Source organism: Colletotrichum destructivum, chromosome 3 (assembly GCF_034447905.1).
Source record: "Colletotrichum destructivum chromosome 3, complete sequence".
NCBI lineage: Eukaryota > Fungi > Ascomycota > Sordariomycetes > Glomerellales > Glomerellaceae > Colletotrichum > Colletotrichum destructivum.
The window spans coordinates 3475404-3490220 of NC_085898.1; the positions used below are offsets into that span (position 1 = coordinate 3475404).

The following is a 14817-nucleotide window of genomic DNA, read 5'->3' on the forward strand; positions in this document are numbered from 1 at the left end:
AATCGCACCAATGATGAAGACGAGCTCGTCAGCAGCGAGTCATACTGCCAAGCATACGTTATGCTTACTATGGAGGTTATGAACCTGAGTTTGAGGACTAGATCTAAGAAAAATGATTTGGCTGTGGAAAAGAAAAGGGGCCTTCCCTCTCTTGTGTGACAAGTCACTCGAAACTCGAACCGGCCTGGCCGGTAACACACTTCCTGATGTTGTTTTGTCGAGAAGGGAAGCGAGAGCTTGTGCCCATGCGGCTTAATGAACAAAGAACCCTCCCATGACGCCTTACTTCCATTCGTCTGCTTCTCTCAACCCAAATCGGGGACTGATGACCATATCCCATACGCTCACTCTGCTGGCTACTACTCCTTGGACCTGTCGACAACGGTGACCTTGGGCACATACTTGTCGACAACGGCCTTCTCTTCCGGTGTCGGCTGGTACTTCTCCTCCGCCTGGTCAGAAAGGTAAAGACCGGCGGCGCCCCAGGCTAGGACTGCGACGCCGACGCCCAGACGGGTCTTTGGGGAGAGGTTCTTGTAGGCTCTGTCCGGGGAAAGGGTTTTAAGTGAGCGTCTTGACTCCATAAAGTGGGTGTTGCCAAGACTTAGATGTGAGGGAGAGATGGGCTGATGGCCTTGAGCTTACTTGAACATCTGGTCTCTGGGATATATATGGATGGGCGAATTTCGGTGAAGAGGTCAGTCAGGTAGGTGGGCGGATGGATGCGAGTTTCAGGCCGGGGTGGACGGCATCACTTGGCTCTGTGAGCACGTGAGCGAACAAACGGCAAGCAAATGGTGTCTTTATAAAAAGTTTTGGCTCACCTTTCTTCCAATGAGCGTTGGGCTGAAGCCGAGTGAATATTGTCGAGGAGCGTGGTAGGTAGAGTTTTGCGCGGATGAAGTTGCTAGGCATTCTGGGTGTTGGAAAAGGGCACGGAGTGATTGGACAGCAGTAGGGGCGTGCCATTAGTGGACCACCCCCTCTCTCTCGGTCCAATGTTAAGCGTAGGTAATCTTTCCTCGTCACCTGGAAGACCTCGAGTATTCCCATTTAATTCTCTGCTGAAGTATTTAAGATCCGTTTAAGATAGAGTGTCACTCCTGTGGACGTGGCGACAAACATCATGTGTATCTGGCCGAGCTCATCTTCGCTAACACCTCGCCCGACTGACGACATGAAGTGCTTTGGAGTTGCGTGCCGCGCCGCAGGTATCGGCTCATCTTGGGCCCTTCAACATAGGCCTTGCACGTCTAAGCTGACGCAAAGACGTTGCCGGGCTGGAGAGGGTCTCGGCCCTACCAGCTCACGGCGTCGCCTTCGATCCTAGTAAGTCTAGCGCACATGGACGAATATGCCGGTCGACATGGGAGTCACTCCTATTACTGGGTCACCGCACGCTGACAAAAGAGGGACGGTGTTGAGACTGGGCTGGGCGGCGTTTCACGATGTGGAGGCGGATCTCAGCTCCTGGCGAGGGGAGCGTGGAGCGGTTGGTCGATGCGGCGGGGGTTTTGGATGCACTTGAGAAGGTGAGGTCTCTAATCACTGGGCCAAGTTTGGGTGGTTGACGAGCTGTTAGGGCATCGAAACATTGGAGGCGAGACAGCATTTTTTACCACCCGATCGAACGAAGACCTGACGGTGAACACGGGATAATCTGATCAGGTATTGCCTAGAGATATCGCATAGCCGAATCGAAGATCGAGGGTTTCGTGATTACGCAGCAAGAGCTGTTGGGGTTTGTGAACGGCCAGCTCGCGATGTCGAGGGTGAGGTTTAGCGGATATGAGCTCGCTCATATGAAGGTCGACTGGAAGAATTCAGCTCAAGGTGGGGACGTAATTCACGCTCTTCACACCACTGAAATGGTAGCCGAGGGACGAAGGACAGCGGTAAGGTGTCGGATAATCCATTGCCTTGTCACCACATGCTTCAATACTTTAGCTGACAAAGTGGTTAGAGCAACAACGCGTTCGGTGGTGATCGTTGCTGTCATTTCCCTCTGAATACCTGCGACTCAGCGATTACCTACGATAATAAGATCTGGGTGGATCTCTCTTTCCCTCATCGTTGGCAATTTGAGTCGGGTCATTGTCGATGCGTCGGATCGGGTGGACCCTTGGCTTCATGCTCGATTTGGAGATCATGGCCACCTTACCTCTCTCGTGAAGGGATTGATTCATCTCTTCAGCAACTACTGTTCAATAACATAGTCGAGAAATTTAGAGGCCCTTCGACTACCAATCAAGTTCTCGCTAGCTCATACAGTGGTTGCATAGTTTGAGTCTACTTTGGCTCCATGGTCTTTCGATCTCCCCATTCGACGGCCGAAACCGAGACATCGGATGCGATGCATTACATCTCCTGCCCTTGACTGTCTTGTTGTTCGGCTTGTTAGAATACTCGACGCTGATCATGTCCTGGGTGTCCCACGCACCTCACTAAGACCTGATCTGCCCGCCATTGGTCTAGTGGTACTACCTAAGATGAGTAAAGATGCGCCGGAAAGTGTTACATTTGTAGCCTGACCCAAGAGACTTGATTTTTGTGAATACTCTTAGAAAAATAATGACGAGAGACAAAAATGACAACACCCCGTCGTAAACAAGTACGGACCTCTATCTCGAACCTGAAGAGAACGACAGGAATGGAACTAGATCGGTAAAGATGGCAGCAGCAATGTTTCTTCCTTGCCATTGTACGGGCCTGTGATAACCAGTAAGTTAGCAACTAGAATGACAGCAGTCTGGATGGTGGCATTGCAGCTGCTGTCCGAAACAAGCACGAACACAGAAGTGGCAAGGCCCTTAGGTTCATGTCGGCGAGGGACATAGGATAAAGTAGCAGGCTGCATAGATTGAGTAACCAGAGGCGGCTAAACCAGCCATGGCTGACAAAGTTTCAGGTAGCTAACGGAGTCAACGCATGAGTCGTCCTGATCATGTTCGCTGCTGTTCCCTGCTTTGTCGTCACGTATACAAACTACAAAATTCAATGTCTCGTCAGACATTAGTGACAAGATAGCAGGCACACAGGCCTCCCGATTCGTCTCGCTGAGCCCTGCATGGCACCAGGCCCAGAGAATTTAAAGGAGGGGGTGCAAAGGGAAGACAGAGGAAAAACAAAACCCCAGATCACAAACCCGTCCATAGTAACCAAAGATGTGCTGGCAGAAGGCATGTTGAAAGAGGTAGATCAGCCACGCGAAGATACGCATAGCCACATATCATAACCCAAGCTGTGGCTGAAGTTCAGCATAGACCCACCCGGTAAGTTGTTCACCCGCAGCCGTCACAATTCCATGCCTGATTGGATAGATACTCGCCCAAATTTCTGAACAGGCGAAATAGCTCGGGCTCTCAGAAAGGGATTCGTGATCCTTACCATCAGCCTCGTCGATCCCATTTGCCAGAGATGGCGAACCCCAATGCGATGCGGCCATCGATAGGTCGCGCACTGCGACTCCAAGAGACCCGCCAATGGCTCCTCGCGACGTCGACAACGGCAGCGCAGTCCCGAACCGCAGCGGCGTGCTTCTCGACCTCGGCCGCCCAATCGGTGCGCAAGACCCGCGACAACAACCGCCTGCGAGGTGTCAGTACCATGAAGAGAACTGGACCCCGTGAGCCGCTCTCCGTATCATGGGAGACTCTTCCCAAACCTGCGAACTACAAGCCCGAGGTTGCGGTTGACCCGAACCACGGGCTCTGGGGCTTCTTTTACGGCAAGAACAAGCTTATGCAGACGCCCAAGGAGGACCAGTCCCACGGCCGCCCATGGACGGTGGAAGAACTGCGAAAGAAGGATTGGGAAGACCTTCACACGCTGTGGTATGTCTGTCTGAAGGAGAGGAACCGCATCTCGACGACGAATCGCGAGCGGGAGAGACGCAGGCTTGGATTCGGCGCCTACGAGGCCAACGAGAGGGACGAGACGGTTTGTGATCGCCTGCTGCCACGCAACAGGGAGACGAGTGCTGATATATACGGTTGCAGGTTGTCACGACGATGAAGGCCATCAAGCACGTCCTGACCGAGCGCTTCTACGTTTGGGAAGATGCGCGCAGGCTGGCGGAGGAGGACCCTGAGATCGATCTTTCCGGCGAGGGAGAGGCCTACAAGCCTCTGTCGGAGGACATTCAGGATCCGACGAGTAACAAATATCTGGCCGATGGGGGTGAAGCCGCGGCGGTCGATCTACCAGTCGCCGAGGCTCCGAGCGAGCCTGAGGCGGGGGAGGTTAAGCGGGCGCGAAGGATGCCCGTCAAGTCCTCGCTGCCGAGACCGAGGTTTTGAGCAGCCAAGTAGCTGTATTCTCCCCGTCCGGCATGAGAGCATACAAAGGGGGAGCCATGTATCATTGTATCCAGACATGTAAAGACTCTTGTACGATACGAATTTTGTGTGCTAGGCGTAACATCTGAAGCCGTCCAAAAAGGAAAAAGAAAACAAATCATTGATTCCCCTACACGTCATTGGCTGTAGAAATGCAGCCTGCGATTGAAGCACTACAAACTACACGCGACATGACAGCCCCAACGCTTTTCATAGAACAGGTAAAGGTGCTACAGCAGCTGGCCTTGCATAATTATGAGAAAGGGAAACTGGATAATGTACGAAGCGTGTATTCGCATAATGTTACAGAACCAGGACGGGGAAGGGCGGAAGCTGGGTCCTGCCAACAGGGACAAACCCAATCACACCGCCGCCACCGAGTACATACAAAATACAACAGTAAGCAAGAAGCACACAAAGAAAAGAGGTACCTGGCCTTGCCTCAGGCGAATTCGGTCGGTCCATGTCTTCTCTGCTAGCGGTGAGCAAATTGCCCAGCACAGAAGAGCGGGCGGAGAGCGGACCTCTTGCATGGGCCACCGGCGACGCACTGGGGCTAGACAGGCCTAGGCAAGCACAGGCACTGGGCCCCCAGTGACACACTTGATGAACCCCTCCAAAACCGCTGGACAACTCAAGTGATTCCAGTAATCTAGCAATCCACGGCAATGCAGGTGGCTCTCGCCCCCCCCCCACTCGATCCTCCTTTTGCTGCATTTTCGGTCCCATGTCACCCCTACATCGCCTGCAACACCGCAACTACTTTCTCCAGACGTGAACATAACATACTTTTCTCCCCGTTCCCATTTCCCCTTCCCCCCCTTCCTCTGCCAAAACAAAACCCGATCTACCCTCCCTTAATATAACAACCACCACACCTCTCTCGCCGCAACCATGGATGAGATTGCAAAGGAATACGATGTCATCGTGCTGGGCACTGGTACGTGACGTTACGCCTATCCTCCTTTGTTGCCCCGCATCGTCGCTCGTCGGCGTGTGGGGTCCCCCCGACTGTTCGGAGGAGCTTCCTGGCTAACTGACCGTCTCACCGTCTTCTGCATCTAGGCCTGACCGAGTGCATTCTCTCTGGGTGAGCAAGCTTTCGAAATTGTTGCCGACTCTTTCGTGGTGAGCTAACAGCATCTTCTCTGCATCCAGTGTTCTCAGTGTCAAGGGCAAGAAGGTCCTTCACATCGACCGCAATGACCACTACGGAGGGTAAGTTTCGAGCCCCATGACCTCTTTTTCCTTTCCAGTCTCCCACCGAGCCCAAGCTAACGCCGAGCAGCGAGGCAGCTTCCGTGAATCTCGAAACGGTAAACACGCCCGACCTCTCTGCCCATTCCTCGATCTAAGTTCTGACCCCGTCCACCCGCAGCTCTTCAAGAAGCATGGCAACTATGCACAGGGCGAAGAGCCCTGGGCCAAGTACGGCCGCCTGAATGACTGGAACATCGATCTCGTCCCCAAGTTCCTCATGTCTGCTGGCGAGTTGACCAACATCCTCGTCTCGACCGACGTCACACGATACCTCGAGTTCAAGCAGGTCGCGGGCAGCTACGTCCAGCAGGGCCAGGGCTCTAAGGCCACCGTCGCTAAGGTACCCTCCGATGCCGGCGAGGCCCTACGCTCGCCTTTAATGGGCATATTTGAGAAGCGCCGTATGAAGAGCTTTATTGAGTGGATTGGCACCTTCGACCGCAAGGACCCCGGCACGCACAAGGGTGAGTACGACCTCTGGAGAGCAACCGCGAATGCGCAGTGGCCGACTGACATGCGCAAGGTCTCGATATCAACAGGGTCACCATGAAGGAGGTCTACGACAAGTTCGGTCTCGAGACCGGCACTCGCGACTTCATCGGCCACGCCATGGCCCTCTTCACCACCGACGAGTACCTTACCAAGCCCGGTGCCGCCCCGGAGGCTATCGAGCGCATCCGTCTCTACGGCACTTCCGTCGCCCGCTATGGCAAGTCTCCGTACATCTACCCTCTGTACGGCCTTGGCGAGCTTCCCCAGGGCTTTGCCCGTCTGTCGGCCATCTACGGAGGCACCTACATGCTCAACACCAACGTTGACGAGGTTCAGTATGAGGGTGGCAAGGCTGTCGGCATTAAGGCCACTATGACTGGTGTTGAGGAGATGAAGTTCGAGACCAAGGCCAAGATGATACTTGGTGACCCTAGTTACTTTCCCAACAAGGTCAAGGTTGTCGGACAAGTCGTGCGAGCTATTTGCATCCTGAAGCACCCTCTGGCCGGAACCAACGACGCCGACTCTTCCCAACTTATCATCCCCCAGTCCCAGATCGGCCGCAAGAACGGTAAGTCGACCAGGATGAAACAAGATGACTAGGCAAGCAGACTGACCAAGACTAGACATTTACATCGCTTGCGTCTCGTCGGCACACAACGTTTGCCCCAAGGGCTACTGGATTGCCATCGTCTCAACCATTGCCGAGACCAATGCTAACCACCACCTCGAACTCCAGCCCGGTCTGGAGCGCCTTGGCAAGATCGAGGAGCAGTTCATGGTAAGCAAGATTTCTCGGGGTGCTCTGCACGAGGGATACAATACTGACACTTTTCAGGGTGCTCCCATCCCCATCTACGAACCCACAGATGACGGCGTCGCCGACAACGTCTTCGTCTCCAAGAGCTATGACGCCAGCAGTCACTTCGAGAGCACGACCGACGACGTCAAGGATATCTACCGCCGTGCCACCGGCGAGGAGCTCAAGGTTGAGGGTCTGAGAGAGGGTCTGCAGGTTGCGGGCGAGCAGTAGGCGTGAGGTTTTTTCCACGGAATGATTGCTGGAAGCGGACGGGGGAGTCAAGTTGGAGAGGCATTAAGGCCCTCGCACATCGCAACAGACGACAAATCCGGAGTAGATACATATACTTCGGACATACACACATCTCAGGGGGAGGTGCTCTTCAAAGTTACACCAACCAAATTACCATACATCTTCGAATGAAGACTATGTCCGTGACAAGATGCTTTCGCGACGCGACACATGGACTCAATCTCAAGTTTCTTATTCCGGGGTATTTAGACGGTCCTTTGATCGAGGCCTCTTATGGCCGTCGACCGTAGACGACGCGTACAGATTAGAGCAACAGTTGCGACGCTTTTGATGTACGTTTCTCAAAAGGTATGCGAAGCTCTCTGCGATACATCCCTCCCTCTTTTACCCCCCCCCCCCCCCCCTCCCAGTCTCTTGACATGAACCGTCCACCGACCATTGTAGGGTGGAAGGCACTTTCCTCCCTTCACGTCATTGTTCTTGTTTCTTGATGAACCGCCGAATGAATGGAGTAAGAAACAAACAGACCAAACGCCACCATGCCAAAAGAAAACAAAAGGTTTCGAAAATAACAAAATGAGCATATCTACTTTTAGTCTCTTTCCGTAAACATCCATTACCGTTTTCTGCCTGCTGGCCAGGCATCTTAACGTCTCTGGTTCTTGCCCAGGCCACGCTTGCCGGCAACCTATATGAGGAAGGGTGGTTAGCATCAGGTTGCAGGCGAGGACCCTCAGGACGAAAGGAGGGGAGAGCGAGTCTAAATGAAAAGGGGGCAAGTCGTACCAAATGTCTTTGCAGGGAAACGGTGGTGTGACGATCACCCTCACCCTGTCTGGCCATGCGGTTCCTCTTCTTCTGGGACAGCTTGGCAAGGCGGTCGGCCATGGTGCGGTCCTCGGAGTCCTGGACACCATCCTCGCGGCGGTTGACGATGGGAGCGCGGCTCTGGCTGCGGGCACGGCTGTGGGAACGCAGGCGCTCCTTCGGAGTGGCGTCCATGTCCATCATGTCGACGTCCTCGGTGCCGCCGCGGGATCGGCCGGCGGAGCGGCCGCGGGGGCGCGACTGGGATCGAGCGCGGTTGACAATGTCGGTGGTGTCAATACCGAGCTGGTCGAGGGCATCATCCATCTGGGACAACGGCACCTTCTGCGACTTGCGCGGAATGATGGCCTGGTTCTTGAGGCGCTTCTTCATCTTGGCCTCGTTGCGGATAAGGGCCTGCTTCTCGCGGATCAGCTCGGCCTTGGAGAGAACGTCGGCCTCCTCCTCGTCGTCGAGCTCCTCGTCCGACTCGTAGTAGCCCTCTTTCTCGAGGCGCTCCTCCTCCTCCTCAAGAGCCTGCAGCTTGGCGTCGATCTCCGGGTCGATGAAGTCGTAGACATTCTGTCCGTTCCACACTTCAGGGATCTTGTCGTGCTTCCACTCAGGGTTCTTGAGAAGCCAGTCCTGGCGCATGTCGACGCTGTAGACACCGGCGCCGCCGTTGTCGGCCTCGACGTCCTTGGCGAGGCGTCGGCGCTCCGGGTCTTCGCGGTCGTACTTCTTGAGGTTCTTGATGCCCTCGGGGATGAAGGTCTGCAGGGGGGCGGTGCCGGGCTGGGCGACGTGGATGCGGGCCATGACGTCGGCGAGACGGCCACCAATGTTACCGCTGCTGTTGGTGCCGGCGTTGAGCTTCTGGGAGACGCGCTCGGCGATAAGGCGCTCGCAAACGGTATTCTTGACGTCCTGGACGCCCTCCTGCGTGTTGCAGGACAGCTGGAGCATCTCGACCTCGCCCGACTTAAGCAGGCCCTGAAGCTGCGCCTGGGTGGCGGTGTCGAGGTCCTCGGGCTTAACGACATCAATCTTGTTGATGACGATGAAGACGATCTTGTTCTGGAACAAAGGCTTGATGCTCTGGAAGAGGTTGATCTGGGCCTGGATCGAGTAGCCGCACTGCTCACTGAGATCCATGAAGTAGAGGATAGCGGAGCGCAAATGAGCGATGGCGGTAACAGACTGCATCTCAATGGTATTCCTGCATGGTGGTCAGTGTCTGTCGTGTCGCAATACACGCGTCTGAGATCTTGCTTACATCTCCTCGAGGGGGTGGTCGAGAATACCGGGAGTATCAATGCACTGGAAACGAAGATACTTGTAGTCAAAGTGGCCGCAGAAGAGCGACTTCGTCGTGAAAGCGTACGGTTGGACGTCGACGTCGGCTCTGGAGACGGACTTGAGGAAAGAAGACTTTCCGACGTTGGGAAAACCCGTGATGAGCAGGGTCCTGGTGTTGGGGTCGATCGAGGGAAGACGGCCAAGATCTGGTTCGGATGTCAGTGGTCTCTAGCGCGCCCAAGGGAATAATGCGGTTCATTACTTACGCTGTCTGACCTGGTCAAGGTACACCAAGGGGTCCTTGAGGCGCTTGATGAGGGTCGCCATGCGACCAAGCGCAGCGCGCTTCAGCTGCTTGCACTGGAATAACGACTGGCCATACTTGAGAAGACGAACGTAGTCTCTGGAGATGGTCTCAATGAGGTGCTTGGCGGTAGACAGCTGGCCGAGGGCGATCTTGAAGTGGTCGGCGTCGTAAAGGGTGTTGATCAGATCCTTGTGGAACGGGTGAATGTCGTTGAGGCGCGGGAACGATTCGATGATCTGGCCGAGCTTCTCGCTGATGGTCTCTTGGGTGAACCTGACCTTGCGGGTGTAAAAGCCGCGAATTCTTGAGATCTTGAAACCGGATCGGATCTGGGTCGGCAGCCGGCGCTGCGTCCTTGAGAGGACGATGTCGAGGAACTCTTGCGAGTTGGGGACCGGGGGAAGGTCCTTCCACCTGTAGTTCATAAGAATTAGCAAGACTTCCACGGCAAGCAAATGAAGGAAAGTTGGGAAACGCACTGGGTCTTCATTTTGGGTGGCTGGAGGAAGGTTCTGCGTTGGAGGAGGGAACTAGATGCAGAGTCCTCAGATGTTGCGATCGGTCAAGAGGTACCGTCGGTGAACTGGACGAAGCACTCAGGATGGGGGGCGAACCTGCTGCACACAAAAACTTTTCGGTTTGCTTATCTTATCAGACGCTCGGACGAAAAGCGTCGCGACAGGGTCGTTTGACATCTTATCCTTGGAATCGATCCACTTTCTGCCAAGCGCTGCTCCTGCTTGCTAACTGCCTGCCTTCTTCCAATTGTGTACTCTGAATTCAGTAATGCCCATGTATTTTCCTCAGCGGCTTGTTAGACTCGTGGGATTTTGAATTTCGAGCCACCTTTTGTTTATTCGCTCTAGTTGTTGGTAAGTCCGCAAGCCGATCGCCTCGGCTGGAAAAACCTAGCAAGAGAGTATCGCCCTGCGGGCTCTTCTCCCCTTGCCGACTTTTTTGTCTTTTAGTTGAATTTTCTTGGTGGGGCACGTTCCGCGGGGCATGCATCAGATGGAGGGGTATTCAGAGCTGCCTGTCCCTTGATTTGTGTGAAGACTTTCATCCTCCAGCCTACGACAAGCCAAAACTCTGGAAGACCGACCCTAACTAAACCATCGCGACCCATCCCCTTCCATAGGAAACCCAGCAACCCTATCCTTTCAAAATGGCCTCCCAGCTCCCCCCTTACAAGCAGGAGTTTCTCAAGGCTGCCATCGCCGGCGGCGTCCTCAAGTTCGGCTCCTTTGAGCTGAAGTCGAAGCGCATCTCCCCCTACTTCTTCAATGCCGGCGACTTCTACCGCGCCGACCTCCTCCGCGCCATCTCCCTCGCGTACGCCCACACCGTCATCGAGGCGCATGAGGCCACTGGTCTCGCCTTCGACGTCGTCTTCGGCCCGGCCTACAAGGGTATCCCCCTCGCGACCTCGACCACTGACAAGCTCGCCGAGCTCGACCCGGCCCGTTACGGCGCCACGTGCTACTCTTTCGACCGCAAGGAGGCCAAGGACCACGGCGAGGGCGGCAACATTGTCGGCGCCCCGCTCAAGGGGAAGAAGGTGCTGATCGTTGACGACGTCATCACTGCCGGTACCGCCAAGCGCGAGGCCATTGCCAAGATCCGCAAGGAGGGCGGCGAGGTTGTCGGTATTGTCGTTGCTCTGGACCGTATGGAGAAGCTGCCCGCCGCCGACGGCGATGACACCAAGCCCGGCCCCAGCGCCCTGGGCGAGATCAAGAAGGAGTACGGCATCCCTATTTTCGCTATCTTGACGCTCGACGACATCATTGAGGGCGCCAAGAGCTTCGCTTCCGCGGAGGACATCAAAAGGACGGAGGAATACCGTGCCAAGTACAAGGCCACCGACTAAGTATTTCGGCGAACGGGCCATATTCGGCTAGGGGCTTGAAGCTGAAATTTATGCAATTGGTGTCAGGTCTGGCTCACGGCCAGTGGTTGGCGCTCATAGGGATGGACAACTTCGTAGGGCCCGCTTTGGGTCAGGCGCATAAGATGGTGAAACTGATACGGAAGCAGCGTGTGCATGTGGAAAGACGTCACGCTAATATCAAAACTAAAGCATGGAGGCTTGCAGTGAAAACGTTGTAATACAGTTTCCCTTGCTCGTCTTCTTTCAGAGGCACGGGCACTCTATTTCATAATCCTCGCCCAGACGTTTAACTACTTACACGTCTCACGATGTCGCCGTTGGATATGTTCATCCCGCTGGTATCGTTACGCATTCGGTAAAAAGGGTAGGAAAGTAAGAAGAAAAGAAAAGAAAAAATTGGCAAAGCCGCCCGTCCGTCCATGCAAATATGTAGTCGCCCCATCCCGACGACCGCGGTATATGTAGCCATGGCCCTTTCTCGTTTATTTGTGCGTAACAGAAAAGCGACGAAAAGTCCTGCCTCGATGGACTTACTTTATGGGAGAGCAATAATCATCGACGAATGCTTTCAGCTCTTCAACCCCACGCCCGAGGTTGACAGCGTGACTCTACGCGTCTTTGGTCGAGAGGGCATCGGCGGACTTCTTCTGCGGACCGCAGAGGTCGATGACCTTGGAAGGGATGTTAGTCAGTCCTCGTGTAGGGAATGATGGGAGCAGGTCTTCTTACCATGTCATTCCAACCACCACCACCGAAGGAAGCCTTGCTGCGGCCCAGGCGCTTGAAGCCAAAGCGCTGGTAGTAACTAACCAACCACTGCGCCATGTCAGCATCGACCACAAACGAAGGGGGAAGGGAAGGAGACGTTGGAGAGCTTACGTCCTGGCATATCAGAGCGACTCGATCAGCAATGCCGGACTCGTTGATCTGCTGAAGGTATGCCTTCATGAGCAGCCTGCCCAGGCCGCAGTTCTGCACCTTGGGAAGAATGGCGAAGGAGTGAAGGCAGACGGTGCGACCCATGACCTTGTGGCCAAGCCTCGAGTCTTTGGATGACTTCTGATCGCGCCAGTTTTCGGGGTAGGCCATGTCCTCGTCCGTGACAACGGGGCCGTTGCCGAGGGTCGAGATGACGTGACCGAACAGAACCATCCTGGCATTGTCGGCGCGGCCAGTCTCGACAACATTGGCGACTGCGAATGTCGGGAGAGGGAAGCCATCGACTTTGCTCGGGACAATGCTACAGAACAGTCCAATGCAGATGTTGGAGCAGGTTGAGAGACGGTACTCGAACTGCGACAACGTGTAAGTATAAGTGCTCTTTAATGCATGTATAGCGCTGAAACATGCCCCCACGACGACGGCGACCAAATCCAGCTCTGCGCCAGTAGAGAGTTAAAATGAGGCCAGATGCAGGAATTCATGGTCCCGCGGCGCAAGGGGATAGATAGAAGGCTGACGCAGAGGTAGGATAAGAAACCACAGACATGTAGACGCACCTTCTCGCGCGTAGCGCGGTGATCAGGGTTGGGGAAAGCAGCTTCCTCGAGGACGACGCAGGATTTGACATTGGACTCGGTCAGAGGCAGAACCAAAGGGCTCCAGCGGAACGGCAAGTCATGCAGACTGACACGGCCTGAGGCGCGTCTCTTCTTGAGGTCAGAGATCGATTTCTGGACCTCGACATACAGCTCGTCGCCATCGTCGGAGTCGTCGATGGCGCAGTCGGATGCATCGTAGTCCGCCGTGGCGACAGGGGGATCTTTCTCAACAGGCATAATGAGTGACTAGATGGGGGATGGTGTGATTCGGTATGTGTGTGGTACTGGGAAGAAGTACGAGGAGGAATATGACGACGACGTAGGTTTTGCAGTGTGGAAGTCGGGCGAGAGTGTTGAGGTGTGGGAGGAGTATGGGGGAAGTGGTTGGTTACACAGAGAAGGGCAGAAGGGCAGAAGTGCCAAGGCAATAAATCAGTCAGATACCTTCTTTCCACTGTCAAGTTACCCTCGCTGGATTGTAAAGTGAAGAAATGAAGAAAACCACGACAAGGCGAGAGCGATGCTTGGAATGGAGGTCAGAAAAGGTGGGTGCAATGTGTGACTGATTGGGCGGGTGCAAACTCAGAAGACAATGGAAGGGCGACGGAGGGAACGGAGGGCACCGGCTGCTGAACTCGGCGCTGACGTTGCAGGGCGGGGCCGGGCCGGATGGGGCTGTGATATAGCTATGGCCGGCCGGAGGACCGGTATGTAAGGCCGGCTGAGCGATCAAGTCACAGGGTTGTAGTGGGTGGTTGGACAACGGGCAATAGGTAACAGAGGGTGAAAGCATAAAGTGGTCTCAGGCTGAAGGGGGGAGCTGCAATCTGCAGCAGGGACAGGTGATGGCAAGTGAGGATGGCTCAACCTAAAGGGAAACGGGAGACAAGGCCGGGCCGGGATAAAGGTATGCAGTTGGTAGAATAGTTGGAACCAGCCAGATTGGATTTGCACTGGTTTGGGGAAGATGAAGGAATGGATGGGCTTGTCTATTGCATGGGAAACACTCCATTGGATGCGCCTGAGCAGGTATGGGTGTTTGTCGCGTGACCAACTTACCTGCAGTGGTACAGCTGTGGCCTGTTCAGGCCAGCCCATAAGAGCTCAGGGAGACAGACTTCTAGTCAGTCCCCATCCCATAGCCCACTCTTCCTTCAGATTCTCCGAGTTGCGACGTTGGGCTAGATGACACTGGTTATGTTGGAACGGCATTGCCATCAATACTCCTCAAGTGCAGGGTAACAATGGATACTTTTGTCTCCTTTCAGTCCCACTCAATCCTTAAAGGAAGAGTTGGTAAAGATCTTTATCGCAAGGGGTGGCTGTACAGTCGCTACCTAACTGCCTAGTTGGGGACCAAACGAGTAGGTGGTAGGAATGCTGAGGGGAGTGATCTAACCTGTACCCTTTTTCCAAAATGAGCTCCCCCCCCCCCCACACACACACACACTCAGAGCACTGACCCAATGAGACAGGTTTGCCGCTCGTCCGTGTGTTCTTGAAGAGGCATTCCAGATCGGCAGCAGGCACTGGACAAGCATTGAATACCTACTTGGCTAAGAACATATCCCAGGAGGAGCACAGCATCAGACTTTTAAAAAAGCTCAGAGAAAATAAGCAACTCAACTGTCCGTTAGGCCTCACTTATTCTGTAGCCTTGGCGTTCTGTCACCCTGCCTCTAGCTTAGTGCAGCTCGTCTTTCATCGCATGGTGTACCACCATTAGCGGCCCTTCCAACACCATATGTGTTGAACTGTCTGCAGCATCAGGCCGTCAGAGCTTACCACTCAAGTGAATCGCAAGCGATTAGCAAAAGCTTTCTGCTTAA

General features: G+C 54.6%; 7 protein-coding genes across 7 annotated transcripts; 3 read left to right on the forward strand and 4 right to left on the reverse strand.

The window, feature by feature from the left end:
• Positions 1-56: 56 nt before the first annotated feature.
• On the reverse strand, positions 57-684 carry CDEST_05144 (uncharacterized protein). The gene is made up of 2 exons (XM_062921303.1): positions 646-684; positions 57-543 (listed from the first exon to the last, which is right to left on the reverse strand). The coding sequence occupies exons 1-2, from the start codon at positions 651-653 to the stop codon at positions 360-362; spliced, it is 192 nt and encodes a 63-aa protein (XP_062777354.1). The 5' UTR covers positions 654-684; the 3' UTR covers positions 57-359.
• A 1-nt stretch (position 685) lies between these two features.
• On the reverse strand, positions 686-1054 carry CDEST_05145 (uncharacterized protein). The gene is made up of 2 exons (XM_062921304.1): positions 825-1054; positions 686-761 (listed from the first exon to the last, which is right to left on the reverse strand). Exons 1-2 carry the CDS (start codon positions 1051-1053, stop codon positions 703-705), a joined length of 288 nt encoding a protein of 95 aa, XP_062777355.1. The 5' UTR covers position 1054; the 3' UTR covers positions 686-702.
• A 2215-nt stretch (positions 1055-3269) lies between these two features.
• CDEST_05146 (Putative large ribosomal subunit protein uL29m) lies at positions 3270-4521 on the forward strand. Its single transcript, XM_062921305.1, has 2 exons — positions 3270-3939; positions 3999-4521. Exons 1-2 carry the CDS (start codon positions 3418-3420, stop codon positions 4296-4298), a joined length of 822 nt encoding a protein of 273 aa, XP_062777356.1. The 5' UTR covers positions 3270-3417; the 3' UTR covers positions 4299-4521.
• Positions 4522-5089: 568 nt separating this feature from the next.
• Positions 5090-7554, forward strand: CDEST_05147 (Putative GDP dissociation inhibitor, FAD/NAD(P)-binding domain superfamily). The gene is made up of 9 exons (XM_062921306.1): positions 5090-5277; positions 5403-5427; positions 5496-5555; positions 5626-5653; positions 5716-6061; positions 6121-6660; positions 6716-6870; positions 6928-7491; position 7554. The coding sequence occupies exons 1-8, from the start codon at positions 5232-5234 to the stop codon at positions 7120-7122; spliced, it is 1395 nt and encodes a 464-aa protein (XP_062777357.1). The 5' UTR covers positions 5090-5231; the 3' UTR covers positions 7123-7491; position 7554.
• Position 7555: 1 nt separating this feature from the next.
• On the reverse strand, positions 7556-10143 carry CDEST_05148 (Putative nucleolar GTP-binding protein). The gene is made up of 5 exons (XM_062921307.1): positions 10036-10143; positions 9516-9970; positions 9227-9455; positions 7930-9169; positions 7556-7831 (listed from the first exon to the last, which is right to left on the reverse strand). Exons 1-5 carry the CDS (start codon positions 10044-10046, stop codon positions 7790-7792), a joined length of 1977 nt encoding a protein of 658 aa, XP_062777358.1. The 5' UTR covers positions 10047-10143; the 3' UTR covers positions 7556-7789.
• Positions 10144-10613: 470 nt separating this feature from the next.
• On the forward strand, positions 10614-11432 carry CDEST_05149 (Putative Phosphoribosyltransferase domain-containing protein). The gene has a single exon (XM_062921308.1). It carries the CDS (start codon positions 10722-10724, stop codon positions 11424-11426), a length of 705 nt encoding a protein of 234 aa, XP_062777359.1. The 5' UTR covers positions 10614-10721; the 3' UTR covers positions 11427-11432.
• A 1-nt stretch (position 11433) lies between these two features.
• On the reverse strand, positions 11434-14635 carry CDEST_05150 (Putative GNAT domain, acyl-CoA N-acyltransferase). The gene is made up of 4 exons (XM_062921309.1): positions 12947-14635; positions 12327-12740; positions 12177-12263; positions 11434-12118 (listed from the first exon to the last, which is right to left on the reverse strand). The coding sequence occupies exons 1-4, from the start codon at positions 13223-13225 to the stop codon at positions 12056-12058; spliced, it is 843 nt and encodes a 280-aa protein (XP_062777360.1). The 5' UTR covers positions 13226-14635; the 3' UTR covers positions 11434-12055.
• Between the last annotated feature and the right edge of the window lie 182 nt (positions 14636-14817).